This window comes from Apteryx rowi, unplaced genomic scaffold, assembly GCF_003343035.1.
Source record: "Apteryx rowi isolate R43461 unplaced genomic scaffold, aptRow1 scaffold_254, whole genome shotgun sequence".
In the NCBI taxonomy this organism is placed as follows: Eukaryota; Metazoa; Chordata; class Aves; order Apterygiformes; family Apterygidae; genus Apteryx; species Apteryx rowi.
In genome coordinates this window covers 734,982-762,863 of record NW_020448908.1, presented here as the reverse complement: position 1 = coordinate 762,863, position 27,882 = coordinate 734,982, and the positions used below count along the sequence as shown (strand labels likewise).

The following is a 27,882-nucleotide window of genomic DNA, read 5'->3' as shown; positions in this document are numbered from 1 at the left end:
GGCGGGGCGGGGTCGCGGGCCGGCGCTGCGCGAGGGCGCGCGGGTGTCGGCGCTGTGCCTGGCCTGGTACGGGCTGAGCGCCGGCGGCAACGTGGTGAACAAGCTGCTGCTCGGCGGCTTCCCGCGGCCCGTCACCGTCTCGCTCTTCCACATCCTGGGGCTGTGCGGGCTGCTGCCGCCGCTGCTGCGCGCCTGGCGGGTGCCGCCCGCCGGCCCGGCCCAGCTGCCGCCCCGCGCCTACCCCCGCTACATCCTGCCGCTCGCCTTCGGCAAGTACTTCGCCTCCGTGTCCGCCCACGTCTCGCTCTGGAGGGTCCCGGTCTCCTACGCGCACACGGGTGAGGACCGGCGGGGGGGGGCCGGTGGCGTGTGCCGGGCCCGGTGTGTGTTTGGGGGGTGCCCGGTGCTGTGTGCCGGGGCCCGGTGTGTGTTTGGGGGTGCCCGGTGCTGTGTGCCGGGGCCCGGTGTGTGTTTGGGTTGTGGCCGGGGCAGGGGGTGGCCCTGCGTGGGCCGAGGTTGTGGCTCTGGTGGGGCCGGATCTGATCCCCCACGCGCCGTGCTCCCCGGCTGCCCCGAGCGGGTAACGCGGCTGAGCCGATGTTCGCGTCCCCGCTGAAACTTTCTTCCCGTTCTCAGTGAAAGCGACGATGCCGATATGGGTGGTTCTTCTGTCGAGGATCATAATGAAGGAGAAGCAGACGACGAAGGTGCGGACAGGTTTGCTGATGGTTTCTTCTCTTGCTGGTGTCCGTGTCGTGCTTTGCTGGCTGGCRTGAGGAAAGCTCTGGTTTTGGTCACCTGGGTGAATTTTGTGATGTAGATTACAGGATTGCAGAACTTTTAYATGTTCCTCTCCTCGTTACTGTGAACGTAAAGAAAACCTGTCTAAATGCAGTGAGCGAGGTGATGCTCTCCTGTGTGTACATGGATTGTTCTGGTCTGTGCTGTAATCATTTAGTTTCCTAAGCCATAGCAGTGTCGGAGTTGATCCCCGGTTCTGTTGCTGTATTCTTCCCTCTCCATCCCCCCAAATCCACAGTGCACACAAACTCTGTTGAAGTGAAACGCTTAGGAGATGTCAGCTCTTCTTCTCTGCTTCCCTTTCAGGTATACTTGTCTCTAATCCCCATCATAAGTGGTGTCCTACTGGCCACAGTCACTGAACTTTCTTTTGACATGTGGGGACTCATCAGTGCTCTTGCTGCTACGCTTTGTTTTTCACTCCAGAACATCTTCTCAAAGAAGGTAATAGTTCTACTATTCTTACTATTAGTCAGTAACAACATCCTTCAGAGGACATTTTCCAGTACAGATTTTTTTTCCCCCCCTTTTTACAGTGGTGCTTTATAGTCAAAGGATCACAAAATAATGTTTRGCTATTTTGTTTGCTTGTTTTCTACGGCTCTTCCTACATACAGTAGTGTTATACTGAAAATTGGCCAGAACTCAGAGTTTATCTTGAGCCTTTTCTTTACTCCTTAGCATGGAATTTTTTTGCCTCTGCTGACAGTTAGATAGTGCTTAAGTTTAACAATTCATTTGAAAGCTTCTACATGTCTTGCTGTATCAGATCCTTTCTTTGTAGTCAGTGTCAACACAGGCCACTACTTGAAATCTTTGGAACAGAAAGGCAAAGTTAAAATGTGTGTCTTGAATGTATTTAGTTATAAAATGATTTCTGGTTTGTACAGCATTGTAAATGTATCATTATCTTAATGCTGAGAGAGTTACCAGTCAAGAAATCATTGTTTTTCAAATAGACATCTGTATTGCTTCAGTCATCTTTATCGGAAATTCACACTGCAACAGTATTTGTTTATTTTCATAGCACATATGTCTGTTGTCTGAAATCATTACTGTTACATGGTTCCTGAATCTCTGGTAATATGTGGGCAGTAATCGAAGAAAAGATGTTTATGATGTCTTTCATCAGGTGTTAAGAGATTCCCGAATACATCATCTTCGGTTGCTGAACATACTCGGATGCCATGCTGTGTTCTTCATGATCCCAACGTGGGTTTTGGTAGATCTTTCCTCCTTCCTAGTAGAAAATGACTTGGTAAGTCTTTGGCAAATGTATTTGGGAATCTCTTCTCTATTTAAAAAAAGAAAAAAAAATTACCCAGACTAAAAAAGTGCGTTTCAGTGTAGTTCCTTGTCAGCACGGAAGGAACTGTTGTGAAACATCCTAAGAACTGTTTCACAAAATAATATAAAAATGATAGCATAGTGTCTATCATAAGAGTTCGTGTCAGGGTTAGGAGACTTAGCTTACGTGGCGGCACAAGTCCCAGAAATTAGCAACTGGAGACAGGAGCTCTGAAAAGTTATTCCAAGTTATTTGGAATAACTTGTAGCATACTAGAATGCACATTGCAAGTGTGTAGAGAGATCTTTTCTCATAAAGAGCAGTTGCACAATGTAACATTGAGCCTCTTAACTCTAGACAAATTGCAAATGCTGTTCCTATCAAAAAGCAGGTAAGAAGTGACACGTTAGATCCATGTTTCTGTATGAAAGTTTCTTTGTCTCTTATCTGAAACCTGAGATAAACTTTTTTTCTTGTAATGTTTGTCTTTATGGCAGAGCACAATGTCTCACTGGTCCTGGACTTTAATGCTGCTTATAATCAGTGGATTCTGTAATTTTGCCCAGAATGTCATTGCCTTCAGTATTCTTAACCTGATCAGCCCGTTAAGYTACTCAGTTGCAAATGCCACGAAAAGGATCATGGTCATCACAGTTTCCCTTATAATGCTTCGAAATCCAGTTACCAGCACCAATGTCCTTGGAATGATGACAGCTATCTTAGGGGTGTTCTTATATAACAAGGTAAGTGGCGGATTTGGTGTTTTGTTTTGTTTTTCAGGAAACCCACCTGGAACAATAGTTTTCATGCAGTGCTCATGTCTAGTAGCTTTGAATTATTTCTTCCAAAACAAGTTGACAATTAGCAGAATAAAAATGGAGAATGCGTGGCATAAAACTCCTTTGCAGAGGAGGGTATATGCATCACCTAAGCTCAGTACTTAGCAAAGTACTCAGGTGCTCAGGTCAGGCCAGTTGTTAGATCTCTAGTGAACTTATATTTTGATCTTAATATTTTGTTGAGAAATTAAGACTGGGCAGTAAATACTCAAATCTCTTGAGCAAAACGGAGACTTACTGATTTGGTATATCAGAGGAATGAGATTTTTATTGTGAGTCAGAAATACTTTAAGATTCTAACAAGCATAGATTATGGTATAATTGTAAAAGTGCATGTTCTTTCTAGGTATGTGAATATGCTAGCTGATAATCCAAGAAAAACATTCTTTCTTTCTTTCCCAGACAAAATATGATGCAAATCAAGAGGCAAAGAAGCAGCTACTTCCGGTTACAACTGGAGACCTTGTGAATTTGGACCGGCATCGAAACACTCCTGAAAAGTCTCAGAATGGACTTACGGCATTTGCACAACACGGAGACTATCAGTATGGTCGAGCCAATGTCTTAACAGACCACTTCCAGTATAATCGGCAAAACTATCCAACTACCTACAACTTAAATCGTTTTGATATATAGAATCCTGGCAAACAGGTATAGACTGTGATATCAAAGTGTCCCCAACATTATCAGAAACTTTTAGTACATCCATGAATGTAAAGCCATTTTATTGTACAGGTTTTGCAGAAGGGAAGATGCATGTGTAGTGAAAGTGGTACAGACCTTTGACTTCTGCTAAGCAGATCTTTAAACATGAAATACTTAGATCTGACACTGGAACTAAATGCACAGTGTAGCTCTTGTACAGAGATTGTCGTGAAATGCAGATACAAAACTTCGGTGCAAAATATCTGCTGTCACTGCTCCTTTTGGAGTCTGTCAATTGATTATTCTTTTGGCAGCTAAACTGTGGCCAGTACTTTGTTTCCATGCTAACAACATCACCTTTAATTTGTTCTCTGATATGTATTTTAATGATATTTAGGTGAAATTTTCAGAAAAAGTGAAACTATGTGCACTTCTGGTTATCAGGAGCTGTCAGTTTGAGGAGAAATGACTTATGTATATCAGTTGCGGACAGGTAGACTCGAATTCATCTTGAGCAAATACAAAACTTCATGTGGGTATTAATTACCTCTGTGCCTATGCCTTCAGGTTTTGATGACAAACCAGGAGTGTTTCTGAAAGGGTAGACAGTAGAAAGATTGATCCCTTCAATAATCTTTTCTCAGGCATAGAGAACCATTTTTTTCTAAAATCACTGTTGTCCCAGTTGCTGTAGATAACAAACAAAACAGAGCTTAAGATCATCGTTGTTTTCTGAATAATGTAGTCCTGTAACTTCAGACATTGCTCTTCCCTGGCAATACAGAAAACACCTTGACAAATAAAGTTTTTGGAACAATATGATTTTTTTTTTACTTGCTTCACACCTGTTCTTACAAAAGTCTTGTGTTGGCTTAAAAATTCAAAGTTTTAAGGTGTTTTCTTCTCAGTTTTATGCACAAATTATGCTCCTTTATTTGATTCATATTTTATGAATGCACGGATTTGAATAATCATCATTCTTAATTGTTTCTTAAGTCTCTTTTTAGCCCCTAATTGTTTTTATAACTTTCTTAATGAGCACTGTTGGAGCTGCTGCGTGCATTTGGCCTGACTTCTACTTTCAGCTGAAGGAAGTTAAATTTTATATCCTTCTCTCTTCCTGCACCTCCCCTAGCTTGAATTGTTAAGAAAAAATATTTTGAATCAGCAGTAAATATATAATTTATAGGAAAAAAGTACTGATTCAGTTAGCATAAATGAAGGTACTTAATTCTAGACAAGTTAACGGTTGTGTGTCAGATACCGCATTTGTGCATGAAAGGAATGAAACCAGTTGAACTTTGGTTTTGCTGAACCAGATTATTATTACTCCTTTAGCAAAGAAGATTTTAGGGGCCTTCTTTCCTGAACAGTAAAGCTGTTGTATAGTAAGATTTTGATAGCATAGGTATTATGTTTTTACTAGAGAGGTATTAGATACCGGTGACAATATTTAGGGTGTGGTGCTGTACAAAACACTCCCTCTACTTATTTAATGCTTTAAAAATGACTGTTTCCTTGAAGTGAAATGATGATTTGACTCTTTTCTGGATACTAAAGATTTTATTTTTAAGTGCAAAGTCAACCTGATCTCATTCTTTTGGTTGTCTATGGAGGTAGTAATGTAGACTGCCTTCCGTGATGCAGTCCAAAAGAGGAAACAGTCCTTCTGAAACTTTAGAGATGGTTTAAATATGCTGCTAATGTCCGTGAGCAAAACTTCCTTGACTTTGCTGGAGTTGAATCTGTTCATGTTGGCATAGAACTTGGGCTTTTAGCTTAGAAAATCTGAATAAATTATTCCCAAACCTGATTGACAAGAAAAAGATTGTGAGGAAAAGCATTTGTTCATATGAAATTGCTTTTGCCTATTCCAGTATTAATTTTTTTTTTTTAATGTGGGAAAGTGCAAAATTTGTATTTCTAAGGCTTGCTTCCCAATATTTAAGTGCTGTTGCGTAAATGTAAAAAGGATCTTGTGGCTTCTGGATTTGGACTAGATTCTGGCTCTGCAAAAGACTGTTGACTTTAGGATGAGACATTTAGGCTGAGTTTTTTAAGAGGGGCTGAAGTAAGGTGTCCAGCTGCTTTCCAAGGGAGCTAGCTGGAACCCGTTAGACTCCTGCAAAGGCTTGATCTTGTTCTTTGTGCCTCGGTTTCCCATTTGGGAAATGGGCGGCAATTCTTCCCTATCTCAAAGGGGGGTCAAATACCAATAAACAGTAGCAGTGGGGGCCATAGGGATGTGCAGAAGTCCTATGACTTAATCTGAACTTTTTCTGGTTTGTGTACCACTGTAACATCTGTGTACACAACTTGAGCTATTCCTTAGAAGACGAATAAAGCTCCACACACCTTACTCACAGATCGGAGGCTTGGTTAAATATATATAGATGGCTTATTTTCTAAGGGACGTAGCCTGATCTTTTTGCGACTCCTTTCTGAGAAAGCCGGCACTGCACACTTAACTGTGGCAGGTCTTTGACCCTGCTTCTTCTRCCGAGAGTACAGCAGCAGGTGAGGGCTTTCTGTTGAAAATGCCTTGCCCCAGGTCCAGTTTGGGCTTGCAGCCTTGCCGTATGTCCGAAACAAAGCTGTCATACTTAGTGCGGAGCAAAAGGGGACCCACTCAAAATAGGATATCCCATTTAGGACCCAGAGAGGGAGGTGAGGAAGGCTTCTTCCCCAGAGACTGCCTGACAGCATTCCTGCTCTTCTAGATCAGCTCTGTGGTCAATGGGGATAATTTTGTACAACAGAGTATATAATTAAAACGGTTAAGTGAATCAGTTACGATGGGTGGTTTTGCTGAATACCTGAATCTAAGTCCTTAAGCAATATTGCCCACATTCAGGTAAAGAAAGTTTCTGATATTCTTGTAATATATATTTTGATCTTGGACAGCTGCAAGATCTTGTTTGGCAAAGTGAAACATTTGTTTTAACATGGTTTGTAAATTAATGACGTATTTAACTATGTACATAGATCTGTAGAAAGTATGGAAATACTGGAATAAAAAGGGCATATCTAGACAATCGTGTATAATGACCCTCTTATTAAATCAAAGTTTAGGGGTTGGTTTGTGTTTTTTTTTTTTACTTGCAGGACGTTTTGGGAGTGCCATACATTAGTAGTCATGGCCACTTGGGAGAAATCAGATTATTGTTTTGCTCTATGGGTGTGATACATTACCGGATGTTTTACTTAGATTAGAACTAGCATGATTTGGATGCCATAACTAGTGTTAGGACACTGTTGCTGGTATCCTTAGAAATGTTTTGATTTCCATTGTGCATTTATAACGTACATGTAAATACATCACGAAACTGGGAAATTCTTCCCAAAACAGTCCTGGGTAGTTCTAGAAATACCAGTGTGAGAGAAACCAATTTCTCCCCACTACGTGTGGGTTTTTTGCTAATAGTTCTTTAGAGTATTTGGTGCTCTTTGACGATCTCTTGAAAATGTTTCCCCTTCAGACTCAATTTTAGTACCCAGTAGTGATTAGAGCATTTTTTCCATTTGGTAAAATGCTCCTTTTTTTTCTTTTATACCTAAATACTAAATAAAATTGARGCAATACTTAGGAGTGCGGTGATTTGTAAAACTAGTGTTGGTAATTTTGGGTCAACTCATGCTGATTCCTGAAACTCAAGACCTTTCCTTTCTAATGTGTGTTCTAAGCCGCATTTTTCTGATGTAGCATTTTGCAGCAGAAAAAAATTCTGCCGTGTAGCTATTTGTGAAAAAGGTGCAATATAAATAGAGTTTTGTTTTTCTAAGGCTTCCRTTTCTGAAACATGTTGTAAACTGTTAAAAATAATTCTGAGATAACTTTGTGGTGATGGTACAGGCTGGTAAAACAATCTGTAAATCCTGAGATCACAGATGTTTTACGTAGATACTCAGTGCAAATACGCAGGTGGCAGTCACCACCTATCCTTTTTTGTTTTGTTTATATTGGTACTTTATTGGTTGATGTGAATATGGGTGGTTTTACCAAAAAAAACCTGCAAAAAAACAAAAAAACCAACCCCTTAGCATATGAAATCTGGCACTTACGCAAATGCACATTCTTGTATTGTTTTCCTGTTCTTATTTCAATTGTGTTCTGTGAAGTTCAGGATGTTTCTTCGTCCAGTTGCCTGTGATGCACCTCTCCAGCCTGTCCACGTTACTCCTGAAGCTGGTGTTCCTGTATGGGATGACGGGAAAATTTTGCATTAGTGACTTTCGGATAAACTGGGACTCCTTCCTGTCCAAAGTAAAGAGTGTTCAGATGGTTTTGGTGGACACCTCTGTCTGGTCACTGTAGGGTTCGGGGCACTTTATGGATAAACTCTTGCTGCGGAACACAGAATCCTGAAGGATGGCTGCCTGGGCTCCAACGTGCAAAGCACAGATGTTTTTGCTGGGGTAGAGGGCAGCGTTACGAATTTTGAAAAGTTTCTTACTTTTAAGTGTGAGCTAAAATTTAATCTGGTCTTCTGGGGTCTGTGTTATTTTCCAGGACTGCAGAGTGATGTAGGATCATGCCCAGACTCGGTGTGTGTTGTTTGTTTGTTTGTTTTCATTTGTATCTGGATACATGCAAACATCCATTTTCTTTCTGAGTTTTTATACTCTGTAGATAATATAGTGGGGTCTCCATGGTATATCTTGTTAAGAATAAAAAGTTCTACCTTTTTGTGAGGATGTCTTTGGCTGTTATCTGTGTGACTGGAAACACTGTGAAGTGTAATGTAATGCTGAAAACTTCAGAGAGTGATCACAGCTCCAGGTGAGCACCGAATAAAAGTGTTAGGATACTCGGGTTTGCCTTTGGCCTCTAGTGATTCCCAGATGATCACTTCCATTTATAAGTTCAGTTTTTCTAATATGTTAAATAACACCCAAGTGATTTGGGCCCCGCATTGAGTTTTTGGTCTCTAGTTCTCATAAAYTGGTCCTCAAGTGTTTTTCTAAAGTTGCGTAATAAGGTAGAGAGAGTTGAGCAATTCTCTCCTTGCCTTGTACCTCCCAACTAGGGTGCGAAGCCGAACAAATCGGTATGTTACCTTCGAAGGGATGCTTCCAGAAGCCAACATGTATGTAAAYGTGATGTATTTTTAATCCCGTTTTGAAAGACAATGAAACACTTCTCCATCACAAGTTGGAAACTCGGGTGCAAAAGGAAAGCTAAGGTAAGGAGCAGGCAAGRTCTGAGCATTTTTGCTTTAACTGCATAAATGAAAGCGCAAGTCACTTCAGAGGAAGGCAATGGCGCTTAAATTACTTGCATGTCCTTTCACAGCACCTGCGCTTTCTTTCCTTAGCGATTACGCGTGCAGTTAATTGGCCTGTCCTCCTGCGCGTCCCTGCTCCCCTTTTACGTGACGCCGGTGCTGCGGGCGGCCTCAGCGCTGCCGTGAGGGATCTCCGCAGGCGCTGAAGAACACGCTGCCGGCAACCGCATCGCCTTCGGGACGCGGTGTTTTAAGCGGAGCTGGGAACGGGGCCCGGGCGCTCCTCGGCCCGACGGCCCGGCGATGGCGGCGGCGATGGCGATGGTGGCGGCACGTGCCCTGCGCCGCTTCCGCCCGCCCGCCCGCCGTCTCCATAGCGACGGCGCCGTAAAGCGCGGCCGCGCCTGCCGCCCRGCGTTTCGCGGCACTTCCGCTCGGTGAGGCCTAGCAGCAGCAGCGGCGGCGGTGGCGGCGCCCCGTTGTCCCGCCGCCATGGAGATGCCGCTGCCGCCCGACGGTGAGCGCGGCCGCGGGGGGCGGGGGGGGGAGCGGGGAGGAGGGCGGCGGCGGCGGCAGGGTCGGCGCGGACTCACGGCGCTGCCTCCCCGCAGACCAGGAGCTGCGGAATGTCATCGACAAGCTGGCGCAGTTCGTGGCGCGGAACGGGCCCGAGTTCGAGAAGATGACGATGGAGAAGCAGAAGGAGAACCCCAAGTTCTCCTTCCTCTTCGGCGGCGACTTCTACGGCTACTACAAGTACAAGCTGGCGCTGGAGCAGCAGCAGCGTGAGTGCGGCCCGCGGGCGGGCAGGGCCGGGCCGCGGCGGGCTCCGGCCTCCCCCCCCCCCCCGGCGGGTGCCGGCGCCCCTTTCCCCCTCCCGGCCCCGCTCGCAGCCTCCTCCTGCCCCCCCGGCCCCAGGCGGCTGGCCGAGCCCCGCCTACGGCTCTTCGCACCCCCCCGTTTGGGGGGTTTGGGTAGGGAGGCCGTCGCGCCCTCCAGAGCGGCGTGGCCCACCGCAGCTGCCGCTCCCAGGAGCAGGCCTTGAGTTGGCATCGTTCCTCCCGAACGTGTGCAAGGCGCTGCCGGCTTTCCTTCTTCCCACCCCACCATCCGCCCTCGGCTCCTTGATTTTCATTTGCATGTTAAACACTTCAGCAGAAATTGCAGGTCTGTTTTGGAACCAGCACTGTTTTCACCTGTAGGCTGGTGGTAGCAGATTTCTCTTTGATGCTTACTTCAAAAGTTTACTTTCCCTGACAGTGTTGTGCAAGCAAAGTCAGGATATTGAGGCCACTGCACAGATCCAACCACTGCCACAACCGTCTCTCCCACCGGCTGCACCTATCCCAGCCCCTCAGGGAACTCCTTCAGTGGAGGAGCTTATCCAGCAGAGTCAGTGGAACCTCCAGCAGCAGGAGCAGCATCTCCTCGCTATGAGACAGGTCGGTTTAGCATAAGCAGTCACCTGGCTTGTTGTAGGCTGCCAGTGGCTGTGAAAGGGGAGAGGAAGGCTTCCTTCTGCCTAGTGGTGGTGGTGGTGGTTCTGTTTGTTGGTGAGCAGAAAGAGGGAGTATTGCTTTGCTTGTTCGTGTTCTGTAGCAATTGCCATAATCTCCTTAGAAGAGATGTATCCGATGCATTTATAAGTTTTATCCTTGATAAAACAATTTATTAATTGCAATGAAAACCCTTGTTGGCTTGCACAGAGTGGCATAAATTGTGACTGCTCTAACCTTTATTTGATGCTGCAGCTTGCTAGAATTGCAAGACATTCCAGCTTGTAGTACTCTAAGGTGAATTCTGATTGGGGGTGGGATGGCACAGTGTACTTGATTTAGTTGTTTTACAGACTGCATTTTGTTTTTAGAGGTACCAAATTGAAGAGTTCCTGGAGAAAGGGAGTTCGTGTGGATTGTGCTATGCATTTAGCAGCTGGCTGCAGTTATCAGTTGTTTCATGATGGAGAGATTTAGGAGGTGGAAATGAACAGTATTTCTCCTGAAGAGTGAGAAGAGTCTTCTCTTCTCAAAAACAACCAATTGAAACATATTTATACATGGTCACATTACATGTCAAGGGTCTTGGTCTTTGAGATAACTACTTATGGTTAAGAGAACAGGGATACATCAGGTTAGTTCTTAAAAAGAATATTGGATGTAATGTAATTCCCTTTTTTTCAGGAACAAGTTACATCAGCAGTAGCCCTTGCTATTGAGCAACAAATGCAGAAGGTTTTAGAGGAAACTCAGTTAGATATGAATGAATTTGACAACTTGTTGCAGCCAATAATTGACACGTGTACAAAAGATGCAATCTCAGTAAGTAAACATCCTTGCATATCTTGCATATCAGTTCTGTTCTGTCTTTGCAGGTGATATGCTACTATGAAACTACGAATGCAACACTAGGAAGGATGTATAGGGCCTTACTTGTACAAAAGGCAATCGGAGGGCTTTCATTCCGGTCACAATTGCTTTTTCTTCTGTTAGCTGTTGGTGACTCCATGCATTGAATACTTTGCTTGTGTTCTGCTGCTCAGAGCATGAAGTCGGTTCATAAATCGGAGGAGAGGTTCTTCCCAGGAAACTGAGGGAATGGAGGGGGTCAGCTTACGCTAATGAAAAAGAAGAGATCAGTCCCTAACTTGAAATGTGTTGGGGTACCAATTTTAACACTGCGTTGGGATTTAGGATAAAGTGGTTTAAAGCAACTACTGATTATAAAGAAATAGGACAGAAATTACCCCAAAAATAGGCAAGAAAAATTAAGCCTGATCATGGAACGCGTAAGTTAAGTGATCTAAATCTGAACTGTTATTTATTGGTGTTGTAGATTAAATACAACTTGAATTTTGAGACTGTATGGTTAAAAATAGCAACTTTATTGTTTCATTGTATGGTACATGTAATGACAGCTGTTACTGAAAATTTGCCTTTTTGCAGTTATTCCAGTTTTAGGAAGTCCATAGGATATGAACACATCAGACTAACTTAAAATATTTTAAAATTCATTTTCTAAGGCTGGCAAAAACTGGATGTTTAGTAACGCGAAGTCTCCTGCACACTGTGAGCTGATGGCTGGGCACCTGCGAAACCGTATAACAGCAGAAGGAGCTCACTTTGAGCTGCGGTTACATTTAATCTACTTAATCAATGATGTATTGCATCACTGGTAAGAATTAAAATTGTGTTTTCCAGTTTGCTATTTTGATTAATTTGGTGAAGTCTCTCTCTGCTAGAGACATTCTTAGTTGGACTAGTCACCTTTTAAAGTATATATATTCATTATTTTAGCAGCTGCCTTAAGATGTTTGTAACTGGTGCAAACAAAGATCCAGTGCTTTAATAATTATATTCAGCCTTTATCTACTTTGTGTGTGTTTATTCCAGATAAGGCTGTACAGTAAAAATGTAAAGAACTCTCTCTGTATTTATGTGAATCCCCTACTTTTAGTACAGTGCAGGTTAGGAGGAATTGAATGTTACAGTGCTGTTAGTGTTCTAGTAAAAGGCAATAACTCTTCTGCTTCCTTTTTTGAAGCCAGCGGAAGCAAGCACGAGATCTTCTGGCTGCTTTGCAGAAGGTGGTTGTGCCTATATATTGTACCAGTTTCCTAGCAGTGGAGGAGGATAAGCAACAGAAGATTGCCAGAGTGAGTAGCTGGTTTTGGTTTAACTGTATGTTTTGCTTCCTTAGGTTAGTGCTAGGCAAATTCACAAATATAAGGACAGAAGAGGACCGCTGAGATTTTTCTAGTATGGTCTTCTTCCTGTCATGGGATGTACTTGAATTCATGTTTGAACTAGAACTTTAAAGCAAAAAAAAAAGCACTTGGACTTTATTTAAAAGTAATCATGATGATGGATGCTTCTGAGTCTTCGGTGGTTCCAAAGACAAGTGACTAAATCCTAGGCCTTTTGACAAAGCTAGAGGCATAAAAATGCTGTGCCTTCATTTTTCTTTTATTGTTCATCATTTCTAACAACCTTTTGCTCTTGCATTTATGCAGCTTCTCCAGCTGTGGGAGAAAAATGGGTACTTTGATGAATCAATTATTCAGCAGTTACAGAGCCCAGCTCTTGGACTTGGCCAGTACCAGGTTAGCCACAAAAGAAAAGTAACCTTTTCCTTATTTATATAAATATTTGAGAACAAATTTAGGAATGTTTCTTTTTTGAAGTGTAAACGTTTTTTCCATGTTGAAGTCCTTTACAAAAGTTTACAAAAATAGTGTAAAACATAACCTTGTTGTTTCAAACGTTCAGTAATCTGGCTGCTGATACAATCCCAGAAGGTTCCCAGTGACTGCATTGTGGTAGTTCAAATGCAAATCCATATTTTACAGCTTGTTTTCCTTTTTATGGCAATGAATAGTTGGTAAAAGAGAAACTAAAGAAAACCATAACTTAAAATTGTACGTACTAAGCATACAAATTACTGTGGCAGCAGGACCTATTCATTTTTAGCATTAATAATGAATGCTGTTGATTTTAGCTGTTCTTGAAAGCTAGCTTTTAATACAGACAGCAGATTTTAACCTGCAGAGAACATTTTGTAGATTTTCACATAGATTCACTGTGTGAGTAGGTTTTTCTGCCAACAGACTATGCTGCATTTTCATGTATTTCTTGGGAGGGGGTGGAGAATGATATAGGAGATTCTGAGTGAGCAGCCAGGACAGCTGCTTCAGCTACTGCTTTAACTTTCTGAAAACGTTCTTAATTTATCTGATTTTCTCAGGCAAATTTGATCACTGAATATGCAACGGTAGTACAGCCTGTACAGGTAGCCTTTCAGCAGCAGATACAGAACTTGAAAACTCAACATGAAGAATTTGTAAACAGTTTAACGCAGCAGCAGCAGCAGCAACAAATACAAATACCACCACTAGAGAATGAGGTGAAATCAACACCGCCGCCTCAGGCCCCCACAGCAGCACCAACCACCGCTCCGCCATCTGTTCCAGTTACGCAAGCAGGTACTAACCTGTTCTGGGGACCTGGGCAGAAGTCAGTGGGTGGCAACGTTGTGAGATATTTACTGCTTTTTTTAGTAGTGAGCTACTGTGCTRTGCTGGTTTGTTTCAGGCGAAAGTCTAAAGCTGCCTGGAGGCTTGCAGTTGGTGCAGTTGGTGCAGTTTGAACCAAAGATGCACATTTTAAACTGAGATCAAAAATCCTCTCTCCCGGTAGCAGATTTCTGCCGAGTATCGACCATATGCGGGAAAATTCAGATGGAGTAAGCTGTAGGTCTGCTGTAGGTGTGCTGGTGTTTCAGTAACCGCTTGCGACCTGGATGCTTATAACTTTCTCCTCTCTTTTTCAGAYGATGGTAAATCTCAGCTGCCTCTGGCTGGTTCTACAGAGTATGACACTACAGGGTCTGGAGTGCAAGATCCTGCCTCTGGTGGACCGCGTGGCCCTGGATCTCATGATCAGATTCCTCCAAATAAACCACCCTGGTTTGACCAGCCTCACCCTGTTGCACCCTGGGGTCAACAACAGGTATTAAACACGGCTCTGAAACAAAGTATAGAGGGAGATGGAAGTTCACCTATTCAGAAAGATAACCTTGGCTGTGGAAGGGTGGTAAAAGCTGTAAGTGTTAGAACTCCAGATTCAGATCCCAAATTTTCTCATTGGGAACACAGCTGAAGGCAAGGTATAAATTGCATTTCACAATTTGTCACCTACCACAGTTTCTCTGTGAACAAGCAGAACAACAAGAAGCACGCTCTAGAGTACAGTGCCATTCAGTTCAGTGGCAGTTTGATCTTTTCCTGTTCTTTCTCTGAAGTTGCAGTTGTTCAGGCCTTGTGTTTGGAGAATCCTTCTCCCCTCTGCGTATTGTCTGCAGTTTCAGGCAATATTTGCTTTAAAAGGTAGACTGTTTTTATTACGTTCTTTACTTTTATAGCCTTATGACCAGGCTCCTTGCCCTCACCAGCAGGGACCCCCTCATTGTCCTCCGTGGAATAACAACCATGAAGGAATGTGGAACGAACAGAGAGATCAAGGTTGGAACAACCAGCGAGAGACGCCTTGGAACAACCAGCCGGATCCTTCTTGGAACAACCAGTTTGAAGCACCGTGGAACAACCAGCACGAGCAGCCTCCATGGGGTGGGGGTCAAAGGGAACCTCCATTTCGAATGCAGCGGCCACCTCACTTCAGAGGCCCATTTCCTCCACATCAGCAACATCCCCAATTCAACCAGCCCCCGCATCCGCATAATTTCAACCGCTTCCCACCTCGCTTCATGCAGGATGATTTTCCACCTCGCCATCCCTTTGAAAGGCCTCCTTATCCTCATCGTTTTGATTACCCCCAGGGGGATTTTCCTCAAGGTAAAGTGTGTACCAGGGCAGGTTTTCTTGTGTTGCAATGCTGATTGCCGTTGCAAAGTTATTTAGTTCTTTGGGGTGACGGCTTATTCTTGGAGGACTAGTGTGGTTTTCCTGAGCAACGATGAGTTTGGGGGTTTGGGAAGTTGCTGCTACATAACTCGGTACAAAGCACGTGCGGAATTTGATGCTTCCTTGCTTTTTGAGCCTGCCTTCCCTAATAGGATGTGGATAACCAGAAACTGCAATCCAAACTCAGGTCAGCATATCTCTGAAACGGTTCCCCTTCTATTTGCAGTATCTGGATGCTAACACATCTCCCTGGATGCTCCTTTTGCAAGTATTTATTTCATTTTTAAAATTTTAAGCTCAGAGGTGAGAAACAGTCCCTGCCTGCAGGTTTGATTTCCTGCATTTCAGGCCGTAGATGAGGACTCTTCAGCTAGATCTTTCATGGATAGAGGAAGTTAGGGGAAAACAGGCTGGAAGCACTTGCTCTTGAGCATGCATTCATCCGTGCAGAGACGTTGGTTTCCTTATATTTTTACCATAAGAGCCTCTAAACCTGCGTTAATGTCTTGTAGCAAAAGCGTGGCTCAGTAGGGTCTGGAGAAATGATTCTTATCTCCAGTTCTCCTTCCCTCCCTTCGTGGTTGGGGTGCCCTCTTGCTGGAACGTGGGGAAGCCTGACAGCGTTGTCAGTGGACTGCTTGCCTGGCCTTTGTGGCTAGGATTTGGCTGCAGGCTTCCTCAGAAGTCTGATATAGTTCTGCCCCGATTTAGTTTCTGTTTCACATTCAGAAGTTAAGATTAATCTAGAATGATTGTTGTCAACATAAAGTCTAAAGCTCCTTGTGGTTCCCTATGACAAGTCACTTAAGAAGCAATTATGTTGCCATTTTTAAGCTTAAAATGGCAATGTAGGAGTTGCTATTTTAAGCTTAAAAGATTCTCAGTTCTACAAGTCCCCAAAAGGCTGAAAACCAATGAATTAGAGCTTCTGTATTTAGAATTGTGATTAACTTCTGAAACTTTTTTTTTTTTTTTTTTTAAAGAAAAACAAACTGTAATGTTCTTTTGACAGAGTTATGTTAGTGAGTAGGGAGAACAGCTTTTCTTGTCCTGGGGGAATTAAGGTCTAAGCTCAGAAAAGGTGCTGTGTTTTGGGTTGTAGTGGTGACCCAGATCGTTTGTTGCTTCAAGTAAAGTTGTTGGAGGAGAGGATCTGCTAAAACAGGTGGCTAAAATCAGTAAAGCAACGAAGCAAAGACGGCTCAGACTATGCTGAAGTTCTGCTGAAGATGAATCAAACAGCACTGGCTGAAGATTGGGCAGTGGCTGTAAAGGCTCCTCCCGAAAACCCCTCAGTCCTCCCGAGGAGGATGTTGATTTCCAGGCTACCCTTTTTCTCTGTGTAGTGAGCTCATGCTCAGCAGGGTATGCTGGCGTTCGTGGCAAATGGTTCATCCATCAGTGACTGGGCAGATGTCGTTCACTTCTCTATTTTAACGGAATATTATCTCTGCTTCTTCTCAAAACACCCCTTTAAACAAAGTATTTGCTTGTCACCTATTCATGTGAGTTAATTTCTGTCATGTTTGTTTATTTATGTACGCTGGTTTGGTGTAGAGACAGAACTAATTACAGATCTCTTATGCTGGTGCTAAGCCGTGGTTGTGTGTTCAGGCTTCAGAAATAAGAGCATGCTGGTAGCTGCCCTGCTGCATCTAAAACCTTTTGTTCCTGAGAATATTTTTGTTTTAGTACTTCTTGACCACAGTATGTTCCAAAGCCAACAGTGGCTCGGGTTAAAGTTTCTTGTTGTTCTGAGAGTAGTTGCTATAGCCAGAGAGAGAGGTATGCTGCAAGATTTTTGTGGATTTGGACCTGTAACCAGTTCTGGTTCTTCTGTTTTGTTCCTTTTCTTGATCTTCAAGGCTCTAGGTAGCATGATTATATTTTTTTTAGGATAAATGCACTGTTTGAAGTACCTCTCTCTGATTGCCTTCCTTTCTCTAAAGCTAAAATAAAACTCCTTAACTCTCCTGCTCTGTGCAGAAATTGGTCCTCCTCATCATCACCCTGGTCACAGATTGCCTCATCCTGGAATCAGCGAGCATCCTCCCTGGGGAGGGCCCCAGCACCCTGATTTCGGGCCTCCACCGCATGGATTTAACGGGCAGCCTCCTCACATGCGGCGACAAGGCCCCCCTCACATGAACCATGATGATCCCAGCCTGGTGCCAAATGTTCCCTACTTTGACCTTCCTGCTGGACTTATGGCTCCGCTTGTGAAAGTAAGTGCTTGAAATGGGCCCTGACTAGTAGGATTAAAAGACTGAAATCCCATGGTTAGTTTTAGGAACAGTTTAACATGGGCATTTATGATTTCAAATCTTTCCACGCAGCAGCTGTCAGACAAAGTTGTTGCAGGGTTTACATCAGCGGGGGGAACAGCTAGTGAAAACGGTAACATTTTCAAGTGTTGCATCCCACTGAAATTCAATGGAGTTCATATATATGAATGACTAGTGTGCTCTTGAAAATCTTACCTATGTTTTAGAAACTAGTAGTGCCCAGTGATTTCCAGATGGGCAGAGGGACCTGGTGTGGCCACTGTGCAATAGTTCTGGTATTCAGAATTCTTTCTATAAAGATTTTTTGTAACGCTAATGTGATGCACACAAACAAAGAACAACAGGGAACGGGAAACGTTCAGCTCTTTGGGGATACCAGCTTCTTTGGGGGTATATACGTTTCTGCATTCTGTGTTTGAGATGAACAGATAGGTCTCTTCCATCTCCGACTTTGTATTACTCTCGGCATACACCAGCTTTTGCCAGGTTTCCATTCAGGCACTGTTATCCCAAAGGTGGGTAGATGAGAACTGCATTTTGTCTACCTGGCGATCCATTTAATGCTCCAACAGGTGTAGTGCTGGCTTATCCCATAGAAATCAAAATGGTAGTGACAGCACAAGAAAGCATTGGGTCATCTGCAGAATCCTTATTTCTGGACCATATTTTTATCCAATAATGAATTGTGAGGTCCCTACACAGTTAAATCTATATTTATCTCTTCAGGTAGCCACCCCATGACACATGACACGAATGTAATTTGTTTTGTTTCCGGCAGCTTGAAGATCATGAGTATAAACCTTTAGATCCTAAAGATATACGTCTTCCACCCCCAATGCCCCCCAGTGAGAGACTACTGGCTGCGGTTGAGGCATTTTATAGTCCACCATCTCATGACAGGCCTAGAAACAGGTAAGAGTAGGTATAGCTAACAATATGGTAAGGAAAATGCCCTAAGAAGCTGTCTGAAACAAAGAAGTGCCTCTCTCTTCCTTCGCCTGTGTCTTGGTTCTACTAATGCTGAAAATGAGTGCTCTTGTTTTATTTTAATCTGCACACACTGTTTGATCTTACACTGAGATGTGTGAGACCTTTTGGCCCAGGTCCTCTGTTCCCTACAAAATCTAGGGGAAATGCTGAGCTTCTCCATTGACCAAAGTAGAATTTTCACAGATATCGGTTCTGTGTGGTTGATTTATTGCAGTGAAGGCTGGGAGCAGAATGGACTGTATGAATTCTTCAGAGCTAAAATGAGAGCGAGGCGGAGGAAAGGTCAGGAGAAGAGAAATAGGTGAGTGATCCTGTCTGCTGCCCTCTGATACGTGCTGTTCATTTGGAAGGTGCTCGTAATACATTAGACTGAATACTTAGGGAATATCTGTTCAGCGGTGGGCTGATGGAATCACTGAATTTTAACTTGCTCGAATTTTTGTCTACTCTGTAGGAAATAGTTCTTGCCACGCTGTCAGGTTTTCACTAGATTGTCTGCAGAAATACAGTGCCCATGTGTAATCTGAACTTGATGAAAAGTGTATTTGCATTTCTTATGCATCTCCTAGGAGTTTCACTGGACTTTCTTTTCTTCTATCTATGCAGTGGGCCTTCTCGGTCTCGCAGTCGCTCTAAAAGCCGAGGTCGCTCATCCTCCCGGTCCAATTCACGATCTTCAAAATCATCTGGCTCCTATTCAAGGTCACGATCTCGCTCTTGCTCTCGGTCACGATCCTATTCACGGTCTCAGTCCAGGTACAGTGCAGTGGGCTGAATGAGGAACCCTAGATTTGCTCTGTAATTTGCGCATCTGATCTCATGTGCTGTCCCTCTCCAGAAGCCGGAGCAGGTCCCGCTCTTCTCATAGCCGCTCGCGGTCACGGTCGAGGTCACGATCGAAATCTTACTCGCCAGGCAGGCGGCGCCGGTCCCGGTCTCGCAGTCCCACTCCTCCGTAAGCGTTTGTTTGTTTATTTCTCTTTTTACCTGGTGTGTTCAGAAATGTACCATCAAAGATGTTTTTCTCATAACCTGGGTATATTAAACATCTCAACAAATATGACAAAAGAGAAGATGGCAAGCAGATTTAGGAACATRACTTGCATGCTGTATGTGTTTATATATACAGAGAACGAAGTTACTCACTTGTGGCTATTTGTTGTAACAAAAACTATGTAGCTATGAAGGCTTCTCATGCCTTCATAAAAAGGAGGAAGACTCCTCTCAGTACACTGCGTGTTAGGAAGACCATGGTGTTTGACATACCTTGTACTAGGTGCAGGTAGAGTGTTTCTGGCACCCATAACTCCATAATCTAATAACTTCATATTAAATTATAGTTTATTAGTGAGGCTGGGATTAAACTGGATGTTAATGCTTAACAGAACTTGAATGACCTTCATCTCTCATTGTGTTAGAACAGTTTGATTTCTTCTGGCTAATACATTCTTTTTATTTCCTTAGTTCTTCTGCTGGTTTGGGGTCCAGTTCTGGACCTCCTATACCAGAATCAAGACTTGGAGAAGAAAATAAAGGCCATCAAATGCTAGTGAAAATGGGTAAGATAATGTTCTTGAACGTTTTAACTGTTTGTTTTTCCCTGAATAAAATCTTTCACAAACCAGGAAACAAAATCAGGCACCCAACTCTTGGATACAATTACTCTGATGTTCCTAAGCGTGATCCCTTCCAACACCTTCCTATTCCAAGGTCAGAGTAAGTATATTCCGAGCTGTAAGTATACAGAAGATGGAGCAATGGTGACAGTTGCTTTTCTGGGAAGGATACGGAAGACAAGGGCGGAAGCCTGGTATTGAAGAGACCTTACCTGTCTGACGTATTTCATCCCCCTATAGTGTAGATCTGCAGGGCTGGCTGGAAAGATTAGTTTGTTGCTCTGTTTCCTCCCATTGCCCTCTTAAAAGTTTTTAGTGACGGTGCTGATGATTGTAAGCTCCCCAAAATCACTGCGTATTAATACTTTTGAAATAAATGGGACAGTTTGTGTGTTGTTTCAGGCTGTCTGTATCATCCTGCCGTATCAAACTGCTTCTTGAGCTTGTTTCCAAAATGTTTGTCTGTGCAATCTTGGACACTATTATTTTTATTATTAGAACTCTGAAGACAATGTTGTGTCCTTTCTGTAGGATGGAGTGGATCTGGTGGATTGGGAGCCAAGGAACAAGGAATTCAGGACCCAATTAAAGGAGGAGATATCCGAGACAAATGGGATCAATATAAAGGAGTGGGAGTTGCATTAGATGACCCTTACGAAAACTATCGAAGAAATAAAAGTTACTCATTTATTGCACGCATGAAGGCCAGAGATGAATGTAAGTGAATATTACTAAGCAATTTAAAAATAACTTTGCAGATTTAACAATGATTTTGTCTTATTTAAAAAGGGTTTCACTGTAGACTGTAAACCCAAATCAAAAGACTAATAACTCTTAATTCTTTCTAAAATAATGAATAAAATAAACCACCAGGTAAGTAGACATATACTCTGAGTAACCCACAACTTTTCCTTTTCAGGGGTTATTTACATTATAATTTAATTTCTGAAACATTAATTTAATTGGCCTGTTCTATGTAAGCTATGTCTGGCTGTAGTACCAACAGCCTCTATCTTTTTATTTTATCCTTCAAGAAATAGGGTCAATCACAAAGGTGTGATCGTATGGCGGGAGCAATACCACAGGTTGGATGGCTGCCAAAGCAGGAAGGAGGTCTTTGTGGTTTAAATGGAGTTAGGCCACGCTTGCTGTTTTGCCCTGCCCAACTCCAAGTTTCCTACCGTTATTGCTGTATTCTGTCAAACTGAGAGCTGGAAATGAATTCAATGTAGTGCAGTTGCAGGAAAGGCTCAGAAAAAGTGGAGGTGCTTTTTAATAGATGGTGAAGAGAATTCCTCGAATGAGACTTTGCAGGGAATCTGAGTTGCATAGGACAACTATACTTACCACCAATTAAAAGGAAAAAACTGGACGTGCCAAATGAGAAGTCACTTCTGCCTATGGCTGCAGTAGATCTGCCTAATAAAATGGATTCAAACAAAAGCCCGGAAGGAAAATTCCTTATTAATAAAGCCCTCATTCCATGAAACGCTTCTCTTCAGCCAGCTTAGGTAACTGTGGAATGTGTAAGCACTCTTTTCCCTATTGTTTCAGTGAAGCGTGAAACACAAGACCCTCCACCACCCGAATAAGACTCTGAAGAAAGATGTCTTGCATCTTCTACAGATCATTAAAACTTGTATAAATCCGGATTAAAGTCTGGAGGAAGTGACAAATGAATTACTTTTAAAACTAGGGTGCAAAATGAAAGCTATGACATGTACTTCAACACTTGTGGTTTAGTGTTTAAAAAGGCCAATCATTACTTATGACATGTCTAGCAAGTTTAAGAATTTCCATTTATTTTGCAAAATTTTTTAATTAGTTAGCCATTTTATACTAGAAGTAGACCCTAGTCAAGCTATCCCTGGTCCAAAATTGTGATTCACTCATTCCTGTGGAATACAAATGTTATCTGATATGGTTCCATGTCTTTAGTTCCATAATGTATGTTTATTTCTCTCAAAAGGTTAATTCTATTTGAAGTGGAGGGGTGCTGCCTTGGGATCAAGTCAGACTGATGCTTAGCAGCGTATCCTAATGTCTAAATGGGGAATGAAGCATCTAGTTCCAGTACAGGTGACCTATGAGCACTGTGCAAGCTTGTTAGAACCTACCATACAACTTAACACCCCTACACACCAGCTGCTGCAGTCACAACTCTGTTCAGAACRGGAGGGTTAACTGTTCTAGATGTTCAAGCGCTCTAAGGATGTTCAATGCTTTGTAATGGAAGACATTCTTTAAGCTTTTTATATTTTTGTATATACCCTTTAATAAAAGCTAATTAGTTCAATAGAAGAGAATCAGTTTTCTCTGCTCTGCAAGTTTCTAACAATGAAACATTCGTGGAAACTTCCTTTAAACTAAATGAGAAAAACCTTTTGTAACTGTTTTGAGACCACCAGCTAAAGATGTTAGGTCCTTACACTGCACTTCCACTCCAGAGGTCTGCTTGGTGGTAACCTCTTCCAGAGTCATCTGTTTGTACAGCAGAAACCCTCTCAAAACCATTCAGTTAATATGGTGAAATATCAGTTTGTTCTAGATCTACTGTAGTTGTGGAACTGTAACTGTCTGTGAATCAGCATACAACACCTGTATGTTATCAACTTGTGAATTTTATTGTTTTGCCTTCCAATAAACACTTTTTTTAATAAAAATAAAATGGTGGCTCATTTCAGAGTAAATGGAGTCCAGTACTTTGGCTGTAAGCCTCTCTTATATTGAATTTGTCTTAATTTTGTGTTTAGGTCTGGTTCTGTAGTACTTTAACAAAGCTAAATTTTATATAAGCACTGTTTAAATGAGGCACTAAAGTCAGGACAGTATTCTTCTACTATGATGACTTACCCCAGTTCCTTTAGAGAAATGTTTTCTTGGTTTACTTTCTGCTGAACACTGACTTAATTTGCCTGAAGCCTCTTGGCTATCCCTGTATTGTGTCCATTAGTTAAAATTCAGATGTAGGAAAATAAATTATGTATAGCAAAATACAGAGCAGTTAGTACAAATCCTTACAGTACATAGTTTGTATCTTTTTATCTGTACAGTTTGAAAGGGTTTCTTGTTCCACCTTGAGATTTGTAAATGTAAATTCTAGTAAATTCACAAAGTAAGAGTCAAAGCAGTTTCTGCTCCTGTGCTTTCTCAATTTCTTGAAGTGCTTGCTCAATTGTTAAAGATGGGGATTTGTGATTCTTGATGTACTGCAAAAAAACAAAGTTAATTAACACAAATCTATTGTGTAGATAAATACCCTGACGTGTTTAGTAAATAATGTAGATTAATATTCTGTACTATTTAATAAATAGTAAATATAAATACTTTGCAGTATTTGGTAAATAATAAATCTTCATATCAAGATACCTGCACTTGTCCGTACTAGCAACAGAAACTGATACTGCTATTATAGCATTAGGAGGAGCCTTGCTCGTTTGTGGACTGCTAGATGGTACAGCAGAAAAAGCAAAACTCTGGCGTACAGTGAGACTTCAGCTCAGTCTGTTTTCCTGTATAAACTCCCAAGCTGCAACTAATGTGAGCACAAGCAAAACAGTATTCTCCTACTGTGAAGTAATTTATTTAATAATATGAACTTTCTCTGATTAATGATTAATTCACTAAGAAAATAATTTTTGCTACACATACTGAAGTGTTTGGTAAGAAATACACGCTTACTCTAGGCTACTTTCTATTCTATCATAAATACCTCTTTAGCCTCTTCCAGTGTATGATAGTGGAACTGCTCGTTCTCTAATGAAGCCACAAGGGATAAGTGAAGGTGGTGGATGTTCTCTACAAACTGTTGAGTCAACATCAAGTGCTGTTTTAACATGTCATTTAAAACAAGAACTGACGGACTGTATGCTGTCAAGGCTGCAAGGAAGGGAGAGTGTGTACTTTAGTGATAAAATATAAGCCAGGCCTTAACTTTTAAACAATTCAAGTGTGTTAGATGCATACAAATTTAATAAAACAATACTAAGAAATGTATTTTTCAGTACCTTCTACTGTATCCATGCTGATGACATGACTGGCAATAGGTACTGGATCGATGTAGCTGTTTCCTACAGCTGGGCCAAGTACTGCAGAATTGTTTGCTGTGTAGAGGATAAAATTAGTATTACCATGTTTGGAGGGTGAAAAGGTTTGTTGCTAAAACTCAGTAGATGACCAGAAGCCTCTGTGGGACTTCTGCAGAAAATCGGTAGAGCCAGCAACAGGGAACTGTCAGCCAGATGATGCTGAAATAGTGCTGTGGCCTCCATAGTTTTTTTATCCCTCAAGATCATAACACATGCCATTTTGGAAGACATCTTTTCTAACTCTAAACAGAGTGAAAATAAGGGCCCTAGGCCACTCTTTTCAAGCACACCTGAGTTCCTTTTGTCTCCTTGAGTGCAGCAAGAAGTGGCTGTTACTGATTCTCCTTTTAAAAGAAAGAGGGCTAGGAAGGAGCTACCCCTCAGAAATAGCTAAAGGGCATGTCTGCGTTTCGTGAATTAGACCATAGCACTCTCCCAAGAAATAAATACAGTGCAAGAACACCTCTACAGTGGAAGATTGCTTTAACTGAAATATCATAAAAATGCTGAATTTGAGGCTATTACTTGGGTTAGTACAAGCCCTATTTTTTTGCTATGGTCTATTCAAGCCCCGTTGGTAACATTAGCTCAACCCTCCTGGGTTTCTGCTTGGGAGACGCTGTTTTAGCAAAAAACAGTTCAAGGTTGTGCTGTTGTCCGATACTCATCTTTTCCACAGATAGCAAATAAAGGCTTTTGAAAGTTTTTAATTTAATGTCAGCTAGGGGCTGTTAGTACTTGAACTAAGAACTCTAGCTACTGAATAATAACAACATATAAAATATAAAAATCTCAAGATGGGATAGAGCAATATGTTGATTTAAACATGAACTTACTTTTTGACCAGCAATAGGTAAATGGAGAATCAACTGTCTGAACTGCAGTTTCCTTTACAGTTACTCTGTGTACCTGGTCATGCCGGTCTCTGGTAAATAAAGGCGATGATGCTGAAGAAGATGTSTCTTTTCCAGAATATGTGCAACTCTTAGAATGTTCCTCTGACATTTCTGATACAGATTCACTGTCTGTTGCAGACAGGGACTTTTCAAAGTCTTCAGAATATTCTGAAAAAACAGTTCTGTCGTCATGATCAATATAATCTTGTCTGTGTCTAGGAAAATCTGCAGAAACTTCACTTAAATGCTCAGAGATTTCAGCTTCAGTCACRATTCTTTCAATATTCCCTTCAGATGCATCATTCATACCAGTTACTGCACTTGTCATTTTAAGGGAGGTTTGGTCATTTTTCATGTTGAATGTATCTTTTGGGGGGTCTCTGTTTGATTTTTGGACAATTTGAATGTCTGTCCACTGTAAAATAAAAGGCAAACTTTACAAGAAATGCAAAAGAAACATTATGAGAATCAACTATAACCTACACTATGCTTCCATTATTCTTGATCTGTGCTGTAGCATATCACTGACAGTTATCTACTGCTTTATTAGGAAATAAAAATGCTGCTTTTATGTGTCACTTTGCATACTTTGCAGTTTTGTTCAATTTATTGAGGAAACACAAAGACACACACACACACACACACACAAGAATTTGGTCAGCTTTCAGTACACTGTAAAATCCTAATCTAACCCCTACAACTAGTGAGGCATGTCCATCTGAAAAAAATAGGAGTAGTTATTTTAGAATATCCACCCTGCACCAAGCAAAGGCAGAATGGAAATATGAGCTACTAGGGAATTTCTACTTACTTTCTGCTTTAATTCTGGTGTCTCACTGGGGATATCTGAGGCCAAGTCATCAAGGCTCAGGATATTCACTCTGAAGTCTGCAATTGAATGATAAATTGTCACCTAGGCATCAGAGCACAAAAATTACAGTACACTTTCCCTTAAAAGAGAAAAGTGGAAAAAAAAATTTGGTAGTATATTCCTAGTTTAAAACTAGGGTGTTCTACTAAAAAGCAAAAGTCAACCTTTTTTTAATCTTAGCAACAGCTCTTTCTAAAGTTTCCAGTTTTGCCTGTAAGTGGATCTACTAAGTTCAAGAGATTTTTGATGTCCTTTATTTATGTTTGTTTTCACTCAAATACATTAGTATACTGTCCCACTCATGAATGAAAACTATTTTAAATGCTGGAATTGTTTTGATGTGATAATCAAGTGTCATCACTCTACATTCAGGAAAGCATCATTAAACTGAACTCACTACATGGAAACCCAAGAAAAATACAAATATATTACACTAAAAAAAAGAAGCATTCAGATGAACTCATAATCCCCTTGGTTCCTTTCCTAGACTTATGTAAAATTAGACTACTGAATCCTTTCACTGAGGGTATTTGCCCCTGTTTACTACTGTGCCGTTCATACCAAGTCTATTTAGACAACTGAAATATTTAAGAAAAGTTACCATTTGAGCTTCTGCTAGTTGAATCTTCTGCCTCTGCTGCTTTTGAAAATAACTCATCTAATGACTTTATTTCACTTCCATCACTTCCAAGTGATATGTGGCTTTGCTTGATGTTGCCTGTTCTGGGCAGAGTAATCTTTACATTATTGTCCTTCACGGAAGAAGACAGTGATTGAGATCTCACATTATTTAGCACTGACAAGTTTCTGCTGGTTGGTGAAGGTGTTAGTGAATTAACTCCAAGAAAAATGTTTTTCTCTGAGTCTTTGCTGTGAAAGGAAGGTGMTTTAGATAGCTTTGCCAGTGAAATTTCCTTATGAGATGGAAGAGGCATCCTTGATGAAACTGTAGTCTCACTCTTTTGAAGAGCATGAAAAAAAATGTATGCATTACATCATTTACTGTATGTAGATCACTAAAAGCAAAAAAAATTACAATGGGTAAACCCTAATAAATTAAAAATGGAAGCTGACTCATTAACAGCTACAAATGCAGAATTAAAAATTAGTTTCTGGCATTATCTAAATGAAAAGTGACCTACCAGTTTAAGACCATTTCCAAAAAGTGTWAATATAAATACACAATCCAGAAAATTCTGTATTTACCTTTTCCACCTGTTTAGAATCACTTATAAGTACCCTCCGATTCTCATTTCTACCAGAAAATTCCAAAGGGCTCTCCATCAATTCTCTCATTTCCTCTTCATCACTATCCAGACCAAGCTGTTGTTTAACTGTAACATTCTCTTTTGGGTTTTGGATGCTTTCATCTTCCTTATGATGGGCATTACCGAAGGTCACATTTTCACAGGCTGGAGCATAATTCTTCCGATATTTGTTGCCTCTTGCACTGTGTTCACGACTGGAAGCAGATGAGAAGGACTCATCTGAAGGTTTCTGGCCCAACTCGCTGTTCCGCAAGTCCATCTGCTTTTTCCGATTCATGATTTTGCTTTCTAGTTGTGCCACCTTCATCAGAGCGCTGCTCGATCGCGCGTGGGAGGCGCCCCCCAGGGCGCCCTGTGCCAGGTGCCTGCTCGCTGCGGGCACGGCGCTCCCCGACGGCCGGCTCCACCTGCTCTCCGGTGCGGTTTCGCCGTGCGCCTTCAGGAATCTGCTGCGGCGCAACGGCGCTTTTCCAGGTTTCTCCAGCTCCGAGTCATCCACAGAAAGGTCGCTAAGGGAGCGAGGGAGGCCGCCGCGCCCGGCCGCGGTGGTTCTCCTGTGGAGAGCATCGCTGTGTCCCTGCCGGGAAGAGGACGCAAAGTGAGGGCGCTCCCGTTGCTGAGCCCGCAGAGGCGGAGGCAGGCGGCGCGGCGCGGC

The 27,882-nt window shown here is 42.1% G+C and overlaps 3 protein-coding genes across 11 annotated transcripts in view; 2 read left to right on the top strand and 1 right to left on the bottom strand.

Moving 5' to 3' along the window:
- Positions 1-252: 252 nt before the first annotated feature.
- SLC35E1 (solute carrier family 35 member E1) lies at positions 253-8,268 on the top strand. Of its 2 annotated transcripts, XM_026067145.1 has the most exons (7): positions 253-338; positions 637-707; positions 1,108-1,245; positions 1,934-2,059; positions 2,587-2,832; positions 3,331-3,579; positions 7,693-8,268. In XM_026067145.1, the coding sequence occupies exons 2-6, from the start codon at positions 648-650 to the stop codon at positions 3,562-3,564; spliced, it is 804 nt and encodes a 267-aa protein (XP_025922930.1). In that variant the 5' UTR covers positions 253-338; positions 637-647; the 3' UTR covers positions 3,565-3,579; positions 7,693-8,268. The 2 variants fall into 2 exon arrangements, with proteins under 2 accessions (XP_025922930.1, XP_025922931.1); XM_026067146.1 differs by having other exon boundaries at positions 328-338; positions 637-717; positions 3,331-8,260.
- A 946-nt stretch (positions 8,269-9,214) lies between these two features.
- CHERP (calcium homeostasis endoplasmic reticulum protein) lies at positions 9,215-23,231 on the top strand. 8 transcript variants are annotated; one of them, XR_003253734.1, is made up of 19 exons: positions 9,215-9,315; positions 9,410-9,583; positions 10,059-10,240; positions 10,979-11,116; positions 11,818-11,969; positions 12,339-12,450; positions 12,808-12,897; positions 13,539-13,776; positions 14,124-14,302; positions 14,715-15,144; positions 17,200-17,438; positions 18,277-18,410; positions 18,703-18,789; positions 19,095-19,244; positions 19,327-19,443; positions 19,953-20,047; positions 20,636-20,821; positions 21,139-21,615; positions 22,074-23,231. XR_003253734.1 is itself a non-coding variant. In XM_026067185.1 (18 exons), exons 1-18 carry the CDS (start codon positions 9,291-9,293, stop codon positions 21,694-21,696), a joined length of 2,733 nt encoding a protein of 910 aa, XP_025922970.1. In that variant the 5' UTR covers positions 9,215-9,290; the 3' UTR covers positions 21,697-23,231. The 8 variants fall into 8 exon arrangements, 7 of the variants coding, with proteins under 7 accessions (XP_025922970.1, XP_025922965.1, XP_025922964.1 ...); XM_026067185.1 differs by lacking the exon at positions 21,139-21,615 and having other exon boundaries at positions 14,748-15,144; positions 21,659-23,231; XM_026067180.1 differs by lacking the exon at positions 21,139-21,615 and having other exon boundaries at positions 14,745-15,144; positions 21,659-23,231.
- Positions 22,708-27,882, bottom strand: part of CUNH19orf44 (chromosome unknown C19orf44 homolog) — a 5,370-nt gene continuing 195 nt past the window's right edge. The window contains exons 2-8 of the mRNA XM_026067188.1: positions 27,166-27,804; positions 26,561-26,918; positions 25,900-25,976; positions 25,029-25,503; positions 24,112-24,207; positions 23,817-23,983; positions 22,708-23,313 (exon numbers count right to left, since the gene is read on the bottom strand). Coding sequence (XP_025922973.1) covers positions 23,227-23,313; positions 23,817-23,983; positions 24,112-24,207; positions 25,029-25,503; positions 25,900-25,976; positions 26,561-26,918; positions 27,166-27,804 — 1,899 coding nt within the window. The 3' untranslated portion in view covers positions 22,708-23,226. The remainder of the gene's footprint in view (positions 23,314-23,816; positions 23,984-24,111; positions 24,208-25,028; positions 25,504-25,899; positions 25,977-26,560; positions 26,919-27,165; positions 27,805-27,882) is intronic.